Source organism: Anguilla rostrata, chromosome 14 (assembly GCF_018555375.3).
Source record: "Anguilla rostrata isolate EN2019 chromosome 14, ASM1855537v3, whole genome shotgun sequence".
Taxonomy (NCBI): domain Eukaryota; kingdom Metazoa; phylum Chordata; class Actinopteri; order Anguilliformes; family Anguillidae; genus Anguilla; species Anguilla rostrata.
This window is the reverse complement of record NC_057946.1, coordinates 34,378,632-34,395,629: the sequence shown is the minus strand read 5'-3', so window position 1 is coordinate 34,395,629 and position 16,998 is coordinate 34,378,632. Positions and strand designations below refer to the sequence as shown.

The 16,998-nt window shown below is 43.9% G+C and overlaps 1 protein-coding gene across 3 annotated transcripts in view; it reads right to left on the bottom strand.

The window, feature by feature from the left end:
* Positions 1-16,998, bottom strand: part of atp8b5b (ATPase phospholipid transporting 8B5b) — a 38,417-nt gene that overhangs the window by 6,524 nt on the left and 14,895 nt on the right. For all 3 annotated transcript variants that reach the window (XM_064309264.1, XM_064309266.1, XM_064309265.1), the window contains exons 4-22: positions 16,246-16,359; positions 15,383-15,481; positions 14,172-14,233; positions 12,707-12,779; positions 11,871-11,941; positions 11,293-11,375; positions 10,450-10,608; positions 8,778-8,866; positions 8,264-8,457; positions 7,373-7,581; positions 6,274-6,317; positions 5,441-5,606; positions 4,298-4,486; positions 3,942-4,057; positions 3,440-3,604; positions 2,728-2,839; positions 2,226-2,331; positions 1,969-2,110; positions 1,155-1,338 (exon numbers count right to left, since the gene is read on the bottom strand). In XM_064309264.1, coding sequence (XP_064165334.1) covers positions 1,155-1,338; positions 1,969-2,110; positions 2,226-2,331; positions 2,728-2,839; positions 3,440-3,604; positions 3,942-4,057; positions 4,298-4,486; positions 5,441-5,606; positions 6,274-6,317; positions 7,373-7,581; positions 8,264-8,457; positions 8,778-8,866; positions 10,450-10,608; positions 11,293-11,375; positions 11,871-11,941; positions 12,707-12,779; positions 14,172-14,233; positions 15,383-15,481; positions 16,246-16,359 — 2,377 coding nt within the window. The remainder of the gene's footprint in view (positions 1-1,154; positions 1,339-1,968; positions 2,111-2,225; positions 2,332-2,727; positions 2,840-3,439; positions 3,605-3,941; positions 4,058-4,297; positions 4,487-5,440; positions 5,607-6,273; positions 6,318-7,372; positions 7,582-8,263; positions 8,458-8,777; positions 8,867-10,449; positions 10,609-11,292; positions 11,376-11,870; positions 11,942-12,706; positions 12,780-14,171; positions 14,234-15,382; positions 15,482-16,245; positions 16,360-16,998) is intronic.

Here is a 16,998-nt window from a genome sequence, read left to right as displayed (position 1 = left end):
GTGCTGCGATTCATTATTGATGCTGCCACCGTTAAGGGAGCCCTCAGTCCAGAGCTCGCTAAGGGATCGCTCCGCGTCGCCTCCATTGTCACATTCGCAGGGTCGCAGTCAAGAACGCAGCGGCCGCCCGTAAATAATTAAAGGCCAAAGCCCCACATTAAGCGTTTCTATCAAATATTAATTAAGACAGGTCAATTAGTGCCTTCAGGACTGATAGACTGGAGACTGGTGTTCATACAACGTGAAGCCTGAGGTTCAGGACACGAAAGAGGTTTAAGTCATTGCATGGCAATGTCCATAACTTCAATCTGAGTGATCACATAAATACATTTTAGCAATTGGACATACATTTAGCAGTTATCACATTTTGCAATTGATTGACATACGATATGTTTGCCCATAAAACAATCAACTACTACTTGTTGTATTTAACTTTTTAAGGAAACAGAGAGCAAACAGTATGCTCTTTGTGCACCATCTCTGTCTCTCCTACAATAATTGTGTTATTTTAATACCAATTTGAGTGGCACATGGCACAATGTGAAATAAAGGTATGATACGACATACATACATATAAGCAGGAGTCTGTGGGTGAGAATGTATTACAGCTGTTTCACCTTAGGTGTTCAACCTGAAACATTTCAGTTAATTCCCTGCTGTATAAATGGATAAAATGTCTTGATAATGTGTCTCATTATTGCCATAGTTTTTTTCTTTTATATTTTGTGCCCAATCGTTGGAATGCCCAATCATATCTATTTAGTTGTTGTTTAGTTGTGACCTGGAACAGAGGCTGAGAAACAAGGCATTGTAGCCACTTTGGCCAGTATTCAATCAACATTTGTGCTACACTTTGACTTCACTGTGATTTCAGAACTCACCAACCTGTGTTTGTGAAAAAAAAGAGTTCTTGATCTTAAACCTTTAAGGTGTGAGATAACTATTATGCAATTAGAATGTTCTTAAGTAAAAATTCTAATGCTGATGTAACAATCACTACTGGTAACTGAAAGTAATGGAAGTCTAGAACACTGACTTTCCCAAAAACCTGCTCTTGAAAGGATTAATTTTCAGCCAAAGTTAAGGAGCAGTGTTGATTGGATCCCAGCTTTTGTCTCTGTCCGTCCTTGGCCAATCCGGGGGCAGAGCTTTACCCTTGATCATGCTGACATCATTGGCCCCGTCTCCGATCGCCAGGGTAACAGCCTTCTTGTGCTTCTTCACCAGCTCCACCACCTGGGCCTTCTGCAGGGGCGTGACCCGGCAGCAGATTACCGTCTTACACATGCAGGCCGTCCGCAGCAGCTCCAGGCAGAGGCTCTTCTCCAGGGCATAGGCCTGGAAAACGGAGGGATGCAGAGAGAGAGAGAGAGAGACAGAAGCAGGGAGGGAGAGACAGAAAGGGAGGGAGAGAGGCAGGGAGGGAGGGAGAGAGAGAGAGAGGGAGGGGGAGACAGAAAGGGAGGGAGGGTGAGAGAGGCAGGGAGGGAGGGAGAAAAAGAGAGAGAGGGAGGGAGGGAGAGAGAAAGAGCGAGAGGGAGGCAATTGGGAGGATTTTGGAGAGGGAGAAGGGAGAAGGATGATGTTTACAACTCAAAGAAGGCATGTAAATATGACAAATATAAAACTACAAAACTACAAATAGACTGTGTGTGTGTGTGTGTATGCGTGCGTGTGTGTGTGTGTGTGTGTGCGTGTATGCGTACATGTGTGACTGTATAATAAGCAAGGACAGATATGCTAAACACAATATAGTCCATTATCATTAGCAGCTTATGTAATTCACAGGCATCAGTGAGGGTGTGGATGTCCGTTACAGAAAGCACTGCCACACCCTGGAGATTCAATGTGAGTCTGATCAGCTCCTTCGGGACCTTTATTCTCCCCTGGGTCCTCACATCTCTTGACACCCCTAGCAGCCCAATACACCCCACCCCCCTCTCGCCACCTGCTCCAGGTTACACTCACCAGACTGTGGCCGTTGATTACCAGCGCATACTCCCCGTCAACGCTTTCCTCAGCGACCACCTTGGTCTTCTTACCCAGAATTCCCCCCTTGATGAAGGGGGGCTCGTCTCCGGCGTCCGGCTTCATTTTCCGCCTGGCGTTCCTGGAGGGAGCGGGAAGTGCACACGACACGTTCGCTCACGACTGCACTGATTTCAAGGAGTCAGACGAGGATGGTCAGTTTTTCTTGTTGTTTTTTTATCTTGTCTTTCTCTCACCTAAGCTCCTCCGCCACTTCCTCCGGCGAGTGTCCCGCCACGATGAAGATATCGGTCATTTCCTCCCTCAGCATGTTGCAGGAGTAGCCAATGTTCTCTGCCGTCTCTGCAAAAGCAAACCAAGCAAACAGCGCTAAATTTGCATCATGGCTACAGGACTTTTGGTATGGAAGTGCCAAATGCATGCTAAAGTGTATTTATTTTGCTGTCTTTTGCGATTGAAGTATATTTATTTTGCTATCTCTTGCGATTGAACGTGTCATTTTTCTCATATGGAAACTCCAGGTAGAGTTTCTAGTTGTTTTACTCATTTGTCATTGCCTCTGACTTGAAAGCATATCCAGTAAAATACATTTGTTTGGTTTTTCTACCTCATTGAAGCATGCTGCATTTTTTAGAGCAATTCAAAAAATGCAGCAAACTTACAGTTTCAGACAATGACTGCTGGCCTGCAGTGACTGCAGTAAAACCTGTCCTGCTTATAAGTACTAGCGTCACCCACCCTGTTTATCACCAGTCAGCACCCAGATTTTGATGTCGGCTTTGGACAGTTGCTCAATGGTCTGAGGAACTCCATCCTGTAGCTTATCTTCAATGGCAGTGGCCCCTAACAACTTTAAAAACACAGACACAGACACAGACACACACGTACACATGCACACACACACACACACACACAGACATGTACACATACACACACACACACACACACATACAGAGCTGTTACTTTTTCTGCCACTCCACTTGTAACACAGTGCAGCAATATAATTGTCTAAATTTCATGTTAAAAATCCAGCTGAAGTCATTGTAGCTGGCCCACTTATCTTTGCTGCCAGTGAAAGTAATAATAAAATCCATTTATTTTAAATGATTTGGCAAAAGTGAGATGACATCACCCACAGTCTTTGGGCCTCTCTACACACAATATAATGGGGGCAAGATCAGGGTTAAACTCAATTCAACTCACTCAATTCAGGAAATAAACTGCAATGCTGTTGATGAATTGAAAAACTTAATTGAGTTTCCAGAATTGACTGAATACAAATGATAAGTGACCCTAACCATGTCTGTGAGAATGAGCCTGAATGGTGTCTGAGAGAATGAACCGGAATGGAGGCTGAGAGAATGAGCCAGAATGGTGGCTGTGAGAATGAGCCGGAATGGCGGCTGAGAGAATGAGCCAGAATGCTGAGGTGTGTGCGTGCGGTCAGTACCAGCAGGTCCTTCTCGATCTCCTCGTACAGGTCGTCCAGCAGCTCCTCACGGTTCTCCAGCGCTGTGCTGGCCTCGTGGTGCCGCTGCTTCCAGTCCTGCAGGTACTCCTCCTCCAGATCCTTATAGGCCAGGACCAGCGTGCGCAGCCCCTCCCCCGCATACTCCTGCATGCACAGTCAGCACAGCACACGCTTATTATCACAGACACACACACACACACACACCTACACACACACACATGCACGCACGCACGCACACACACACTCTCTCTCACACACACGCTCACTATATCTCTCTCTATTTTTCTCTCTCCCTCACACACACACTCGCTATGTCTCTCTCTCTCTCTCACACACACACACACATACTCACTACGCCTCTCTCTCTCGCTCCCTCACACACACGCAAACATATACCATACACATAAATACACTTACAAAATAACTGTCTCTCATACACCCATAAACACAAAACAAATCAGGAATTCGTATTTTGACTCACGTTGAGGTGCTCTGTTGTGACATCCATGAGCTTGCTACAGGACGGATGAAGTCTCTCGTAAACGATGGTGTCGGCACCTTTACAGTACAGAGTCAGCCTGCCCTCTGGATTGCGCACTAGGGAGGTGAGACAGTTGCAGTCACCAGGGGGTGCCATTTCACTCCTACTTCCAGCCTTTCCCAAGCAGACCGTGTGCCACTCATTATTTGTAACAACACTTCCTTCTCTAGTCCCTTTGATGGAATGTAATTTGTCGTGTTTAATTATTCATTAAAAATAAAAAATAACAAGAATGAAAAACAAAACACCTTGATTATGACCGAACAGCATGTGGGGTCTGGTGTCACGGGACTCACCGATGACAGACATCCTTTTGCGGACGTTGTTGAAGTCCAGGATGGCCAGAAGCTCGTAGCTCCTCTGGACCCCCATCTCCACGATGGTGACGGTCTCTGGCGTGCGGGATCGAAAGACGAAGCCAAAGTTTCGGGCGGCAGTGACGAGAGCGCCCTCGTCTGGCGACTGGGCCTGGTACAGCAGCTCACCTGGGGCAGAAGGAAGGCACGATCAAGCTATGCACACCTTTTACATCAACATTCCAAAATATAATCCAGTTATACAGCTGGATGTTTACTGAAGCTATCTAGGTTAAGCAACTCACTGGAGGGTACAATGGCAGTACCCCACCTGGGAATTGAACAAGCAGGCTCTACAGGCCCAGTTCCATAACATCATGCAAGGTCACTTTACTAACCAATTACTCTGGCTTAATTTTTCAAACAGCTGTATACACCAGTACCAGGTCACTCCAGTATTAGACCACAGTAAACTGTTTTTGCCAAGACCACATGTGCAGTTTATATCTGTCATCTGTCAAGAACACACGTCTTTACTTTATGAATAATTTCAGATAGAATATATGCTTGAGCTGATCAAGTAATTTAAAACAGAAAATTGGCAGGAAACTGAGAAGCACCCCTGTGGTATTCTATCTTCCGTCACTATCACACTAACGTCTGAAGTTCTGGCTGTTATCTGGTTTCAGAGCGGATGAAATATTAAACCAGCTCATTGCCTGTAAACAAGCCAAGACATTAAATCATAGCATCCAGAAGGTTCCACGTGATACAGTGCAAAACACCTGCAAATAATCTTGTGAAGAGAATCAGAATGTACTGTACAGCATATTTTTGTATCTGAAATTATTTTATGCAACATTTCTCTTAAAACTAGGAAGGCACAAAACTTCCCTTCTGAAGAAAAACAGGTGTACTTCTTGTCAAAGAACCAGCAGTTTAACTGGGTACCACCTCAGAGTCCTAGTAAATATAGTGAAATGGTAACCCCATTTCCCCATTCAGAACAGCACAAAATGGCTGCTTCTTGGTGATCACATGACCTAACAGACAGTGAGTCACACGGAGAGTGCAGGCTGTGACTCTATTCTGATCGGACAGGAACAACTGCATTGTGGAAAGTGGCCACCAGGCAGCGCTCACCCTCGTTCTTCTCCTCCGCCATGACGGTGTGGCACAGAGACAGCAGGCGGAAGAAGGCGTGCACCTCGACGTTCTCCAGCTTCACCGCCTCCACCAGGCTGTGGTCGTGGAAGAAGAACTTGGGGTCGGCCAACGGGTTGTAGGAAAAGTCCACTTTATCCGTCCTCTTTGATGGAACGAGAAACCAAGAGACAAGCCCGTTATAATTTTTTCTCTAAAAACAAGCATCTTAATCACCTTAACATCTTAATGACCGCCCCCCCCTTTTGTCCCTCAGTTTGGAATGGCCAATCGTGCTCATGCAACAATGCTCATCACAACTTCTGCCATCAATTTGGGGGGAGCACAAACAACTGTGGGCTTTCTTCCCAACCAAATGTTATCAGCTGCCAGTTCTTATCAAACCATGGCTCACAAGCTGGACTTGCACGCCTGGTCCCAATTCACTTCCTAATTATTCCAAATAATCGTGATTCCTACTCTCACTTGTGACTGGCCCTTACGTCAGTGACACTTATAATTAAGAGCAACTCAAATTAGAGGAGGCGTGATTAGGGGGTGAACTGGAACCAGAGTCTGAGTAAGACTCTTCATCTTCAGCTCAACAGATGAACTCGCAGGCATCAAATCGACCAGCAACGGTTGCTGCTGCACAATGAGATGCTGTCATCCCAGCTTGCTGAAAATCTCCCATCCCTGAGTGATGCTAGAACTAAAAATGACACACAAGCAAATGCGCACACACAAATACAAAACATATACCCACATAAGCATACCCACACACATGCGCGCATACACGCACACACAAGTGCACAAATGAAGATTCTCCTCACATCAGTGACTTCAACTCTTTGTCCACTGAAGTCCAGCACATCTCCTGAAAGACACATAAAATAACAAGACATATTTTATCATCAGCTGCAAAACGTGCTGATTGTTAACTTTTATCATAATGGTCTACAGCGACACTCACTATCCCTTATTAAGAAATAACTTGTGTTATCGGAATGCAAAGCTGGATTTTTTACTGAAGCAACTCAAGCACCTTGCTCAAGGGCACAACAGCCGTGTCCTTCCTGGTATTAAAACCACCAAACTGCAAACCCCATTCTGGCTACCTGTTACCAAACTTCCTGTTACAGGTACTCGTCCCCAGAAAATGGGCTGATGCACACACACCAATGAGGATGTGAATTAATTAAAGAATGGCATTGGTTATTCTCGAAACTTTGGATACTGAGTTTCAGTTCTTGCTTTTATCACAGTCCAGCTCATTGTGTGTGAATTAACTACTTCTTGTTTCCCTTCAAAGGCCACCTGGGGCTACTATCAATAAATAATGATCACTTTATTACTGAAAAATTATTAAAATCTAAGATGTAGACCTGTATATCTATTTGGGGTTGAATGTCAGTTATTAGTTAAAGATTTGATAGTGTATTGTATGCAGTGCATGTTTTGGAGGAAAAAAACCCAATTGAGGAAATCTGCATTAAAAAAACAGGTAAAATATTACTTGAACCTTTAAGATGACCAAATTGAACTCCCATAAAATGGTGGGATGTAGAAAAAGGCTGCTGAACAACTACAAACATTCTGAGAAAATAGGCCAGAACTCCTAAAAGTGACAAGACAACTCAAGTTCTGTGATGAACAACTCCACACATTATTTGTGAGGATTATGGGTAACGCTTTAGTTGACCCTTGTCATGACACGTGTCATAAGTTACCTCAACACATGTGTAGCAACACCAGTGAATAAATATGTTATACGTCCGCAGTGTCAGCTGTCTAAATGCCTTATGACATGTTTGAACATTGTGACAGCCATTGAGAAACATTACGAAGTGCTTGCAGTAAGACATGGTGATGAAGCCGTTAAATAAGGAGCCTCGAATAAAGTGCTACCAAGTCCATACGAAAGGGTCCTACCGTAGGACTTCCCGTTGATGGAGCACTTGTTGAAGGTCATTATGTTCTGTGTGAGCGTGCCCGTCTTGTCGGAGAAGATGTACTTGATCTGGCCCAGCTCCTCGTTGAGGGTGGTGGTACGCGCCTCGGCTGGGGTGTTGCTCCGAGGGTAGTACATCTTCCTGTCCCAGTCGATGTAGAAGCTGTTTCCCAGTCGAATGATCTCAACGCTGCCACACAAACACAGCTTTTCACACACCAACAAACAAAGCACTTAGATAGCTGGATATTTACTAAGAGTATTCCCAAGGGGAACCAGCAGCTTCTACAGACACACACACACACACACAGAATTGTGCACAGAGAAAGACACACAGTCAGGTGGAATCACAAATAGACAGCGGGTCTGACATATCATTGCCAATCAACCACACAAATGCAGAGGCAGACAGGCAGACAGACAGGCAGGCAGACAGATAGAAAGACAGACAGACAGACAGGCAGACAGACAGACAGAAAGACAGACAGACAAGCAGACAGACAGACAGGCAGGCAGACAGACAGACAGAGAGGCAGACAGACAGGCAGGCAGGCAGACACACAGGCAGAGAGGCAGACAGACAGAAGGACAGACAAACAGGCAGGCAGACAGAGAGGCAGACAGACAGACAGAAGGACAGACAAGCAGGCAGACAGACAGACAGACAGAGAGGCAGACAGGCAGGCAGACAGACAGACAGAGAGGCAGACAGGCAGGCAGACAGACAGACGGACAGACAGAGAGGCAGACAGGCAGGCAGACAGACAGACAGAGAGGCAGACAGGCAGGCAGACAGACAGACGGACAGACAAACAGGCAGGCAGGCAGGCAGGCAGGTGGGCAGACAGACAGAGAATAACAGTGGCTCCAACCTGACATAGAGGGAGATTGGCACCACAGTGTTGAGGATGATGACGTAGGACCAGAAGGTGAGGAAGCCAGAGAAGGCGGCGTTCACCCCATCCGGCCTGGGCAGGAAGACCGTGAACAGCGCCCCCTCCTGGTGCTCCCAGATAACATTGCCAATGGCAAGGATGGTGCACATGAAGGCCAGGAACCCAAAGATCTGCAGCATTAGGAGCACACAGTCCACTCAGCACCAGACCTGGGCTCAGTTTCAACTGAATTCAGTCAATGCCAGAGATGAACTGAAATTCAATTAATTAATTGAAACACACCCAAAATGTTCTATGCTATTAATCGACCCATTTCAATTAATCCACCCATTTAAATTATATTGAATTAATGCAATCATTTTCCTGGATTGACTGAAATAGAGCTGATCACACCTTTGATCAGCATTCAGTTAGTAGAGCCAGCCAGGACAGGGATGATAATTCTAAAAATGACTAATCAGATTAGATCAATCTTAAGGCCGATACTCACGAAAAGCACCAGCACGTTCATGAGGTGGTCAATGCTCGTGCGTTTGAATATCGTTTTCCCACAATTCTGCATCAATTTAGTGTCTGGACCTGAAAAAGGAGGTAATGACACACCCTAAATATAAAGCCATTTTAAAATGTGCATTTATATAAATGTATGTGTACATATATAATGTTTGCAAATCTTTTTTTACATGTTTCAGAGAACAGGTGTCCACACATTCAGCATTTAGGACTCCACTGGTTTCATTTACCAGTCTGTAATTTAATTGGTTTAAAAAAATTTTAAAAAAACCTTTTTAAAGGAAGCGTTTGTCATAAACCACATCAGACTTGAACAGTGTTAATTTAGCTGAACGATTAAAAAGCCGTGGAATGTGAATATGGGGCATTCATTCTTCATAGCATGCATAGCCATTTCTGACATAATGAAGTTTGGAGGTGGTAATTAACCCAGCATTAGACTTTAAAGGGTATTAATTAAGAACAAAGAACAGCTCCTAACACTTCAGAACCAGCACACTCAGTATGTGCCCCAGTAATGAATCTGAAAACCCCTGCTTGTGATTCACTGCTTAACGACAGACATACACATACAGTACATACAATGCTCACAATGTCTGTCAGTCATACAGAGGCAGAGACACACAGACAAGAAGTCAGTTGCACAGTGTGTATAAAACACGAACACGCACATGCACGCACACACACACGAACATGCATGCATGTACGCACACACCCACATAATCAATCTAAAGCACGCAAATCATCCAATACAGAGACACACACTTGTGTCTGGGTACGGGGCATTTGTTGTTCATGACATGTACCACTATTTCTGACATAAGAGGGTACCTAACCATCCATTATCTCTGCCAAGTGGAGCCTGTAGGGGATCATGCATTTGGTCGCGTGTGTTTGTGCGAGTGTGTGTGTGTTTGTGCATGTGTGTTTTTGTGTCTCTGTCCGCAGCTAATCTGGCATACTACTGGGCCGATCAGCCTAATATTTGTTGTGCATGCTGACACCAGGCCAAGGACCTGAATTCTCGAATATTTAGCAAATCGGTCAACGACAAGTATTTAATTTGAATTCATTTCCATCATTGTTGTCCATTGAAATAAATTGAGTGCTAACTCCTAACCGGCCGCTAGGGGCTTCCGTTTGGGATGCCTGGTGGAGATCTGCACTCTATTGAGTGCACTCTTCTAGTTTAACATTTAAAGTGTCATGATTAAGAACAATTGACAAGTTATCACAAAGCGAATGTAATTTTATGCCAAAAATAAAATCCAGGACCCCCAGTACTGTGCAAACAATGACCCCTATTTGCTCAGTACGTGTGGCAGTGCTCAGTCCCCTATTTGCTCAGTACGTGTGGCAGTGCTCAGTCCCCTATTTGCTCAGTACGTGTGGCAGTGCCCCAGTCCCATATTTGCTCAGTACGTGTGGCAGTGCCCCAGTCCCCTATTTGCACAGTACGTGTGGCAGTGCTCAGTCCCCTATTTGCACAGTACGTGTGGCAGTGCTCAGTCCCCTATTTGCTCAGTGCGTGTGGCAGTGCTCAGTCGCCTATTTGCTCAGTACGTGTGGCAGTGCTCAGTCCCCTATTTGCTCAGTATGTGTGGCAGTGCTCAGTCCCCTATTTGCTCAGTACATGTGGCAGTGCTCACCTCCGAACACCACCAGGCCGAAGCACCAGTCGGTGTTCCGCAGCGTGCACCCCCTCAGCAGAATCCTCTCGTTGTCCAGGGAGTACTTCTCCCCCCTGTGCGTCAGCGTCCCAGTGAACTTGTCCAGGCGGTTGTTTGGCGGCTCGCAGCGCACCTCACCTGGGGAGGGGTCAGGGGAAGATGTGGAATTAGGGGCCGTCTCTAAATGGTCGGGTTCATTTGTCAGTCGTGGCAATGGAAGCAGACATTGAAAGTTCAGGAAGCCTCTTGGGGCTGGGGCGGAAGAATGTCTGGAGTTAGGGACTATCTCTAAACGGGTTGTTCCAGTTAACAGCCACAGTGGTAGCAACATGTGTCGCCTGATTTGAAGCAGACAGATGGGTTTTGGTACATGGGGCAAGAGCGAGGCAAACGGCAGAATGTAAAATGATATTTCTTGTACTTTGCTTTGCTTGCGCACTGCATTTCTGCGCAAGGCAGCCAGAAAAAAAAATGTTAAGCAACGTTTCCTGTTCCTGTAGTGTTTCAGTATTGCGCAAGTATGACGCTTACACAGTGCCATAGGAAAGAGTGACGTGATAACAGGCAGCTCTGAAGCACCATCTTCCTTACGCACGAGAGCACTATTCAAAGTCCACGTCTATTTTTTAGATTTATGCAAAAACATCACCTGAGACGCCATGTTCCATTCACAATGGCTATCTGTGAGCACCTGTGTTGGACGGGAGAATGTTTCCGTCAGCGCTATGCTCCCAAGCCCAGTACAGACGCTCAGTTAGCCTGGTTTCAAGTGCTACGATCCTCGTTTCTGTGATCCCCCCCCCCAAAATCCGTCTGTCTCACCGTCGAAGGCGGCCAGCTCCTCGATACAGTCGCCCAGGTCCCCCGTCACCGTCAGTGCCTGCTTCACCTTCAGGTTGGTCTCTCTGGGGGGTGGGAGGTAGGAGGTAGACAGAGCACACAGATGAGAACTAAATCAAAAGATGAGAATCATTCTAGTACAGAGCTCTGCTCTAATACTATGTTGCATTTATGCATATTACTATTCCAATGCGAAAAACAATTGTCAGAATTGAAAAGCTGAAGAATGACACATAGTCAGAATGGACTCCAGAGGTTGAGGTAAATTCAGATTCAGTTCAGTCAATCCATTGGCCTGCATTAGCCAGTCAGATATGCTTACCATGACACACCTATCTATTTTACCTTCATGGTAGCTTATATATCATGCAAGTTTTATATTTGCTGGCATAACTGACTGGCATAATTGAGGCCAGGCAGCAGCAGCAAAACTCTGGCCTGCATTTGAAACTCCAGCCCTTCACAGCTGAAACAGAGCGACGGCCGATGGGCTCGTTTGAGCATGACGGCGATTTGTTTTACGCGTGTGACGCGTCACGCAATCCCACACGCAGACTGACCCGTCCAGCTCAGCGGTCTCGATGTAGACCAGGTTCAGGGGCTCACTGCTGGAGAGCAGGAGCAGATCGGCCTGGAGGGAGACAGACAGAGTCAATCAATCAGTCAGTCAATCAATCAATCAATCAATCAATCAAACAAACTTTATTTATAGAGCACATTTCATCCAGAGTATGGAGTTCAATGGGCTTTACAAGGCATAGCAATGCCAAAAAGCAACAGAAATACAAATAAGAAAAGTAAACAAAAAAGTAAGAGGATTCACATCAGTCACTCAGTATTTTTATTCGTGGATTAGTGTTAAGAATTGGTGCAATGAAATTTCCAGCGTTAAATCAATTCTAACAGATTTTATGTTAAGTCCCGTCCAGCACAGCACTATATTGGAGTTAAAAGTATTCAGTAATCAGACACTGAACAGTTTGCCGTGTAGATTTACTGACCCTGGATTCAGTCGCCACTTGTTCTTAAATGTGATTCACAATTAATTGAAAGTGTTAAATCTTTTTTACTCATTAGAGAAAGTCATCAGTAATTTGTGTATTTTAATTTATTTTAAGAGAAAATAAATATTTGTTTTAGACTTGAGATGAACTAGCAGCAATTCCTAAATTTCTAAATGTCTAAAGTGTGAAGTTTTTTTTCAAACAATTATTTTACTCAGGTCTTCCAGACTGCCAAAGAGGTCTCATTCAGATAGGTGTATGAAAGATGAAGGCTATATTAAGTAAGGAACCCACAATGCTGACTTACAGTATAAGTGCTTGTTTTAGCCAACTATACATTTTTCGTGGTTTTGTTTTTGTTCTCCATAGGTTAAACTCTGGCTCCTTCTCACCGTAACAAACTGGTTGTTTTCCAGCTTGATGACGTCACCCACTTGCACATCCATCCATTTTTCACTCCTCAGTCTGTTGGGAGGTACAGCACAATCAATCACTCACAAAACTCCGCGCAGCAAATTTAACTGCAATGTAAATATGTATATTATTCGCAGGTGTTTCAATTAATGCAACTTTCAGGTCATTCAATGATTACTACAATGTGCAAAAGAAACGCTGCCAACCTGTCTCAACATATGAAATTACCACATGAAGTAGTTTCACTGTTCAGACTGTAGGTGGAGACCTTACCTATCTGGTCTCATATATCTTGTCCGGCCTGACAGCAATTTAAATACCAACACAGAGTATGATTACATAAACGCCATGTTTCTCATTGCAGTATCTGGCATTATCTAACATTTCAAAGGCCAGTATGTGGAACACAACAGCATGTAGCTTGCAAGACACACAGGGGTCTGTGTGCTCCTTAATGTGTTGTGTCACGAAAGTGCCACCGGGTATTCTGTTAATCATTGCTTGTCCAGCATATAAACAAATAGTACAGTTTCTATGACCAGTGTGGTAGGTCAAAGTCAAGGCGATATACATCATGCAGTCTTGTTATACCAAACCAAACAACATTGGGGGGGGGGGGGGGGGGGGGTAGAGTAGAGTCAAAACATGAGGAAGCACACGCACAAACAGTTGGGGGGGGGGGGGGGTTCATGTATTGCTTTCCTGTCGTTGAGGAAACCTGGCCTTCGAATGACCCGAGGTGCCTGTTTCCCACAGACAAGCCCAGAAGGGATGCAGCCCCAGGGCTGATTAACACATTAACAATGATACCAAGACTCGTGTCGGTCCTGCTGAGTCATGTACAGTATATCCGGACTGTAGCCAAAGGTCACACAACCGAAAGGTTACGGTTTTGGTTCCCAGATGGGTAGGGGACCGTCATTTAAACCTAACACTCAAACTCTCACACACATATGCATGCACATAATAACTAACGTGCACACACGCGCGCGCACATTACATTACATTACATTACAGGCATTTAGCAGACGCTCTTATCCAGAGCGACTTACACAACTATTTTACATAGCATTTTTTTACATTGTATCCATTTATACAGCTGGATATATACTGAAGCAATGCAGGTTAAGGACCTTGCTCAAGGGTACAACGGCAGTGTCCTTACCCGGGAATCGAACCTCCGACCTTTCGGTTACAAGTCTAGTTCCTTACCCACTGTGCTACACTCCGTCCTGGAGTTGTGTATTTGCGCACAAATACACAAACCTACACAATGCTCTTGCACCCTTGCGTGATGCAAAATAATTCAGACAGGTGACGCTTGCGTGTTCATGGAACTATGGGGGGGATCTTGAGCTAAGCCATGCTAGGGTGAAACTCCATTCACACCTGGACACATTTCCCACAGTTTAGACATAAATAAACACAATAAAGCAAACTCACTCTCCGTCGACGAGGACTTTGACTTTGCGGTTGTTGACCTGCTTGTCACTTCTGTGCCGGTTCTGAAACGATGACAAACAGGAGAGAAAGTAAGCAACGTGGCCAGGATGTCTGCAGAAGAGGCCATCTCCTGATGCTCGTTGTTGCTCGTGTAGGCTACAGCCAAATGCAGTGCACCAAAGCCATTATATTTAGACTGTTTAAAAGCCTGTTTCCTCCTGTTTACAACATTGTAAATCACGAATCGTGTTACAACAACAACAGCACGAAATGTCTAAATAAGGTAGCCTCGAAATGCTAATTCTCACAGCAATGTTTGTTAACAATTAATAACACACAATCTGCGGCTGTTCATTATTACTGAAATGTAAACCAAGCATGTTTTCAGTTAAGTCTTTTTGAAAAAGCAACATTACAGCAGAATAACACAGTACAAAAATTATGGACCCCCCCCCCCCCTCCCCCCCATAACTTAAGCACTGAAATTCACAAATGAAGACTGGGAAATAAAAATTAGTGGCATATATAAAATAACTGAACTATCTGGTTAACAAGCCCCTCCCCCACCCTCACCCCTCACCCAATGAAGAGCAAGCACTAATGATCTCTGGGCACAGGAAGTCAGTTATCTGAACTTAAGATAAACACACAGAGGAAAGAAAATAAATTCTAAATCCTAAACTGTCTAATAAAAATAGAGAAACTAAAACAAGATGTGCATTGCCAGTGGTGCATAACAGCACAAAAACTCTTGTGGTCTACAAATAGAACAGCTATTTGAACAAACATGGAAACTAGCCTTATTAAGATATTGAGAAACACTGTAGACATTCTGGAATGGATGGACTTTTTTTGGGCTACGGGCTTTAAAAATAAAAATAGCCAAGTCACTTTCCCTGAGATTAAATATTGAAATATTAATTTACTTTTATATTAGTATAATTTTAATATTAATTGGCATAATGAAAACCAGCAACTACACATACAAGGGAAAGATTACAGTAATCTCATCAATATATTTAAGTGTGTAACAGTATCAGTTCTTTATTTATTTTCACAGGACCTGTGAAAGAAGGTGTTCTTTAATTAGATAAAGTCTCCCTTGCCACAGTGCTTACAGTCAGTGGCAATAATGACGCGGGCACGCAACCTGTGGCAGGTAAATGTGCCCGTGTAGATACAAACTGGCAGGCCGTGCTGGTCTGACTCACAATGTCATCGCTGGCATCTTTGGCGGCAGTAATAGACAGCACCAGGACCAGCGGCACCACAGTGGTGAACCAGGACAGGGAGGAGATTTCTGGGATCAGCTGGAATCAGAGACAACAGCCAGGTGTACACACAACCAAACACACACACACACACACAGGTACACACATACACACGCACACGCATGCACACATGTACACATATGCACACGTGCATATGCACACACACACACACACACACACACACACACATACACACACACAATTTGTATGTGGTTATTTTCTATTTCACAAAATGAGATGAGTAGACCAAGAGGCAGTCTGAGGAGGCCACAGGAGAAGACAGAACACTGTTGACCATAAAGGCTCCATTTCCACTCTGTTTTCCTGTCTAATTCTACCCTGTAAACCTCCAGCCTCCTTAACATGCACTTACTCTTATCATACAGATTTCCAGTGGAAAGGCATTCTGGTCTATGACATCACATAATGCTAAAATAACTGACATCACTTGGATCAATCAAATCACTTATCAACCTAGTGTCAAGAGTTGCAGAAGTATGTAGAGTGTTTCATTTCTTTCTACAGCTAAATTAATTACCTATTTATTAATTATTTAATTAATTAATCAATAAATCAATGAATTAATTAATAATGATAAAATATAAGACCTTATTAATGGAACACTGACTTGACACTAAAGAAACCTCTCCTGTAGTCCATGTATATTATAGTGAGTAAGTCAGCAAGGAGACCAACTGTTACAATACGAATGAGTATCAAGATTCAGGTCAATTTTGCACAAGGAGATTGGTCAGGGTAGGGGACTCATTTTGATTGGCTAAGGCTGTGGGCAGGGTGGCAACCTGGAGGATGAGCAGGAAGAAGAAGTAGGCATTGGCAAGCCTCTGGAATTGCTCGAAGAGGTTGAGTGGCAGGAAGGTCAACAGGTTGTACTTGGAGGTTTTAATGGCGTTTGTCTGGAAGACAAAGAAAGGGAAGTTAGGTATATCACAGGCACACACTTGCAGGAATGTAAGGTGCGTATCAGATCATTAGTGTTTTATTTATTTTGTCATAACTATGCATTTGGCCTTATCATGGGCAGGAAACCTTATGCCTTATAAAAATGTACTAGTGGACCCTTCCTCGGTTAGTTTAATTTGATCAAAATTTAAGGTGACTCAATTCAGATGTTTTCTGAACATAAATGCATATTTGAACATAACTGGTTAGATTTCAATTAAAGATGCTATATTTAACTGAACAAATACAAAAAATATACAAAATGTATAATTATGGAATACACAATATGTGCATAAATTATGCATTTTCCCTAGAGATAAAAAAGAAAATGTAGAACATATAGAATAAGATTTTCTCAAGAAATGCTTTTTGTTCACAAGATGAACATGCAAGCATTTTCCCACCTTGTCAAAATATATATGTACATTAGTGAATGGGCCTCATTCACAAAATTTAAATTATTCTTACTTTTGTTCTCAAAAATGTTCCAATGAAAAACCAATATGGCATTTATGACACATGCACAGACCTGTTAATGTGCGTATCCCAGGTGTAAGAAATGATGAATGTAGACTGCAAATTTTATGCATGGT